Below are 6,000 nucleotides of genomic sequence, written 5' to 3'. Positions count from 1 at the left end.
AAAAAAGAGGACTATCATCTTTCCATCATGCAATAACAAGGGAACGATAAAACATCCAGGCACACATCTTTTTTATACAAAAAAAAAAGTATTTATGGGCACATCCCTGCAGTCACATCCCCTTTAAACAGAACAGAACATAGAGCAAGAAACTTTAATATTCAGCACTGTATGAGTGGACAACACTAACATGCTTTCAAAAAAGATGTCTGAAAGAAGAGTCGTGTTGTAAGAGAGAAAATTGAAACCAGCGATAAAAAGATTTACACTACTATATATATATATATATATATATATATACATATATATATATATATATATATATATATATATATATATATATATATATATATGTATAAACGCTGTGAAAGCAAGGCTCAATTATAAAATACCAGAAAATGATGGAAAATTCTGTACTCGTACATGGCAGTTTTTGGGATGACGTTTATATGCACATAATAAAAGGAATCACTGATCGAATCACAAAACTTGGTAAATATTAAGCCATGAATAGTTTCACAAGAATAGAGCAAAAAAAACATCAAAAGCATATTTATAAAAGTGAAATATTCTCGTGGGAAACGGCGGGAGGTCCAACAAGTGAAATTCTTTTGGGGTTTTTTTGTTTTTCACTATCACTATGAGACATTTTACACACGTTGGTCTCACACTTTACCAGAAATGTCACATGATGTCACATGATTTTTAATATTTAATCATTTCTGTGCGGGTCGTTGCAGGGGAATGTGATCTTCACGCCTGGATGAACATTTACAGTTGTGGAGAATGTGAGCAAAAAGCAACCACCTGGAGGTTTTTTATTTATTTACCATATGCAGTGCTTTAGCCAACCTGTTTGATTATGGTATTCGTTTTCATTCTTCTGTTGATCTTAGTTTGAATAATAATAATAATAATAATAATAATAATAATAATAATTTCATCTAATTGCTGATTTTCTTTACTTTTTCCATTAATTGTTTTATATTTTGATTTCAATTCGTAGACTTCTCTCATTATTAACTTTAGGTTAAATGTAATATTCACAATTCATTATGATTCCAATATTTAAACCCAACTGTCTGTACTTTAAGAATTATTTTCGGCATCATTGTTCCTGCCTTTGCTTGTTACTGATAATTGATACTTAGGTCCTAATTAATACTAATTTCATTTTCTCAGGAATCACAGTTTTCCCTTGAAAGAGAGAAATTCTTAGAGTGAATAAATATATGAGTATTTCATTTCAGAATAGTGCAACATATCAAACATAGATATAAAAACGCTAAATGCCTCACGTTAAATGCTGAGCTAGACATAAAAGCAATACTACCATTTTCAATCTTTTCAGATTTAGTTCATTGATTTGACTCAAGTTTTGGACATCACATGATTTAAAAAAATTTGTAATGTTGATATGTTGTACAATTCAGAAAAATGGGCTGTGTAAAACAGTGGTTTTGTATTGTCTGGAAATTAAAAAATAAAAAAATAAAAAAATAATAATATAAGACACTGTTGTCATTTGCACCAGAAATGGGTTGTATGTAAGAAAATCCAACTTTTGCAATCATATACAAGACATCAAAGGTGATGTGGCCCAATAAAGACATACAGTACTGTGCAAAAGTCTTAGGCGCCCTATTTTTTTCCATACAAACTTTCTTATATTCTATTTTATGACTTCTACATTATCGTGTCAGTACAAAAACATTTTCGAGTCCAAACGTTCGTTTTCCAGCACAGAATTAAATGTTACAGGGAAAAAAATGTTTGTATCTGAGCAGCATATTACATAAGAGAGCACTTTTCAAATTAAAAAAGAAAACATAACGAAGGCTACTGGGTTTTGGTGCAAAATTAAGAAGCGAGTATGACAGTCAAAGTGTCCAGAAGAACTGTGGCTGGTTCTGTAAGTAAAACCTACAGCTCATTTCTTTATAAAACTGCACTCATTGTACCTGAGACTACTATTTTTTTTAAAGCAAAGGGTCGTCTCACACCAAATATTGATTTTGTTTCATTTATTATGGTTTACTGCTGTTTATAGCATTTTTTAATGTTGAAACATTTCATTTCATTATTTTTTAAGCCATTTTTGGTCGACAGCATTTCTTTACATGTGCCTCAGACTTCTGCACAGTACTGTATATTTAGAAGGCAGCTCAAGGTTAAAATATGCTGATTTAAAACTTATTAAAGTCCAAGAATATCATATTGATGTAGGTGGGTTTTTTTCCCCATCATTGTACATTGTGTTTTAATGTATTTCTAATTTACTTTAGTTTAAAATATCTTATCGATGATATTTATGTTGTCTCATCTCATCTCATTACCTCTAGCTGCTTTATCCTGTTCCACAGGGTTGCAGGCAAGCTGGAGCCTATCCCAGCTGACTACGGGCGAAAGGCGGGGTACACCCTGGACAAGTCACCAGGTCATCACAGGGCTGACACATAGACACAGACAACCATTCACACCTACGGTCAATTTAGAGTCACCAGTTAACCTAACCTGCATGTCTTTGGACTGTGGGGGAAACCGGAGCACCCGGACGAAACCCACACGGACACGAGGAGAACATGCAAACTCCGCACAGAAAGGCCCTCGCCGGCCACGGGGCTCGAACCCGGACCTTCTTGCTGTGAGGCGACAGCGCTAACCACTACACCACTGTGCCGCCCCATTTATGTTGTTAATTAACAAATAAATTTTGATTTATAATTATTATTAGCCTGCAATGATCTGGTAACTTGTCCAGGGTGTCCCCCACCTCTCGCCCATAGTCATCTGGGATAGGCTCTAGCTTGCCCACGACCCTGCACAGGATAAGCGGTTACGGATAATGGATGGATGGGTGGAATTATTATTAGCTCATTATTACTATCCATTTTAACAACTGTAGTTATTTAGTAAAATATTTGCTCAAGACCGGCAGGACTTAGTTTTGTTCATGATAATTTCTGTCCAACCTACAACAACCTGTATGAGTGTTTTGCTGGCAGTTTCATATAATTAGTTTGACCCTTCATGTGAGTAAACCTGGACCTTTCAACAACCGTTCCGCCATGTCTAGCAGCAATTGCTAACGCGGCATCTACCATTTTTATATCCATGGTATCAAGTACCAGTATAAAAAAGGAAAAAGAACAACAAAAAAAAAGTTAGTAGTAAAAAAAGCGGTTTAGGAAACCATTAACCAAGAGCGAGAGAGAAAGAGATCAGAGAAGTTTCATATTAAACCAGGCATACGTTATTAAGTATTAAAAAAACAACAACATTCATACACGTTCATTCAGTTCCTGCAAAATGTCTGTAGCATGTTAGTGCAGACAGTAAGTGCTGTGAGGTTGCGTGTTACGTCAACAGTGTCAACAGTTGTAACCTGGGATTTTCACTTTCAGTTTTAGCCATTAGTCATTAACAAAAAGCACAGAAATAATTACAATCCTGAATATCATGCATGCATTTCCATACCATCTTACCAACATGGAGTAAAACACGTCTTATGACTGTCATGAAAAACCGATAACTGATGCCGTATCCTGGTCATAACTGCTCTATAACACACTGTTGCTATAGCACACTACTAGGCCATGTTAGTTAGCTCTGTTTTGTGTGTGTGTGTTTGTGTGTGTGTGTGTTTAGTTGTGGAATTAAGTTGATGTCTGCCTCGTTTACGAGTATGAGTTGAGGCCCTCCTTGGAGCGCGACTGCACGTCCTGCAGTTCGCCATCATCCTTGGTCTTGATGTCTTGGTAGGCATGAGTCTGCTGGCACGCACCCTTCAGGTACGCCCAGTTAGCCGACAAAATCATCAGGTAGTGCACCTGCAAAAAAGAGGAACGAGGGCGAGGAAGAAAGGGCGGAAGAGAAAGGGGAGGGAGAGTGGGGTATTAGCAGTGAGTGGGTTAGTCTGCTAAAGCTAGCTATAAGAGTTAGGCTACAATTCAGTTAGCATCTATAGGACAATTTTAATGACAAAAAAAACCCCTGAATTAAATGTATGCAACGTTTTAGGTGATGTAAGTGCGCAGTAACATGAAGCATGGCTATGATGTTAATTTAGGATGAGATGTATGTTAGTGAACAGGTCAAGCTACAGTAAGCTATGATGTTGCTGAGAGCTAAACCAGCTAACATTTTTAGGTTAGCAGAACATTTTCTGAACTGTTTTAAAACCCTTTGGTGACTGACCCCTTGAAAATGGTTCCTCCAGGAACCATGACATTTCAGTTGTCAAGACAACGGAAAAACTAAAATACAAATACAAGAGAATTTTGTTTTGTGCACAAGAGCATTGTGACGTATCTTTCTGTTTTTGTATTTTAGTTTTTCCGTTGTCTTGACAACTGAAACGTCATCGTTCCTGGAGGAACCATTTTCAAGGGGTCAGTCACCAAAGGGTTAAGAACTTTTGGTTTAAAAAAACATTCAAAACCATTCTGTAGATGTAAAGTTCGTGAACGGAAACATTTTTAGCTGTAGCGATATTAACACTGACATTATTAATGTTAGTTTTTTTTTTTGTCTAACTGCAAACCATGGGTGAGCAAAGTTCTACTAACAGTGTGAAGCAAACTAGTATTACAGCAGATGTCTTTAGAACATTGTTATTTACAAGATTGTTATTTCTGGAATATTACAATCTAACCTACTTAGAACCTTCTCAGTCTGTTAGCTAGCAGCAGTCACCTTCACTTAAAGCTGTTTCACTAAATAAAAAGACAGAGAGTTATTCTTCTACATATTAAATGTTTATTTCCAATTAAGACTTAGAAAAGAGCCTCTACTCGTCTTGGAAGCAATTCTATATCTGAATCTATATCTTGACAATGAATAAAAAGTCCAAACATGGCCAAATGTCAGTAAAATCCCCAAGAAACATTACATAGCGCAAAGTCTAAAAACTCTCAGGATCTGTAAAAGTACAATTCATGCCCTTCACAGGTACAATTGATGAGAAGTGAATGGCAAAGTTGAACTAGGGTGAAACATTGCACTGAATGTTTCTATTGACCTTTCATTCACTGCATTAATCCACTAAATAAACCCTCAGGCTGTAATACTTGAACTTCCTTGGCTTTGTCTGCTGGTGCCTCAGGGCATTTATGGTACAAACTAATGGACAGAACAAGTCCTTTAATACTGATCCTGGGCCTGAGACTACTTACTCATTAGATTCTATCGCTTAAATATATGGGAGATGTTTCTACTGGACTTGGGTTAATGTTAATTTGACAGGTCTGATGGCTGTCACTGGTTTTAAGACCAACTTATCATTGACGTGAATTCAGTGAACATTCTCTAGAAACCAAACCAAATCTTTTGATTACAACAACACACAATTTACTGCACTACACATTCGTGATGATCAATATAATCTTCAATAAGCTACATGGTCCATGGTGTCAGTAGTACACTTTCTTTGCTCTATCTCCCTTTCTACATCCCTCAACCCACTCCTAACTCTTCTTTTTGTCAAAACATTGTCTACACTTTGTGCTTGCCCTCTCAAAAGCGCAAGTTTTAGAACTTAGTGGTGTGGCTGTGGTCGTGGCTCTTAAACTTCAGCACGGCATAGTTATACGTGGTGGCCATCATGTAGATGAGCTAGGAGGAAGAGAGCAGAGGAGAAGAGAGCAAGTGGGTGATGTGGACCTCAATCCTGAATAAATGGGAGTCACATTTGCACAAGCACACTGAGCATTAGACAATGAACTTTTGGCATTACATCATTAACCATCATGGTGTGTTTGGCTAAAATTGACTGAGCATGAAATAAAAGCATTAAGTAATCTGAGTATCTGTAGGAGTGAGTGGGAGTGGTCAGAGTATCTGTGGGATTGGGTGGGAGTGGTCAGAGTATCTGTGGGAGGGGGAGGGAGTGGCCAGAGTATCTGTGAAATTGGGTGGGAGTGGTCAGAGTATCTGTGGGATTGGGTGGGAGTGGTCAGAGTATCTGTGGGATTGGGTGGGAGTGGTTGAAGTATCTGTGGG

The 6,000-nt window shown here is 37.1% G+C and overlaps 1 protein-coding gene across 3 annotated transcripts in view; it reads right to left on the bottom strand.

Annotated features, from left to right (window-relative positions):
* Positions 1 to 365: 365 nt before the first annotated feature.
* Positions 366 to 6,000, bottom strand: part of gpm6ba (glycoprotein M6Ba) — a 110,322-nt gene continuing 104,687 nt past the window's right edge. For 2 of the 3 annotated variants that reach the window (XM_060898757.1, XM_060898756.1), the window contains exon 7: positions 366 to 3,830. In XM_060898757.1, coding sequence (XP_060754740.1) covers positions 3,678 to 3,830 — 153 coding nt within the window. In that variant the 3' untranslated portion in view covers positions 366 to 3,677. Of the gene's footprint in view, positions 3,831 to 4,714; positions 5,614 to 6,000 lie in introns of those variants that run through there. The other variant, XM_060898758.1, reaches the window with a different exon arrangement.

This window comes from Neoarius graeffei, chromosome 18 (genome assembly GCF_027579695.1).
Source record: "Neoarius graeffei isolate fNeoGra1 chromosome 18, fNeoGra1.pri, whole genome shotgun sequence".
In the NCBI taxonomy this organism is placed as follows: Eukaryota; Metazoa; Chordata; class Actinopteri; order Siluriformes; family Ariidae; genus Neoarius; species Neoarius graeffei.
This window is presented reverse-complemented; position numbering and strand designations above follow the sequence as displayed.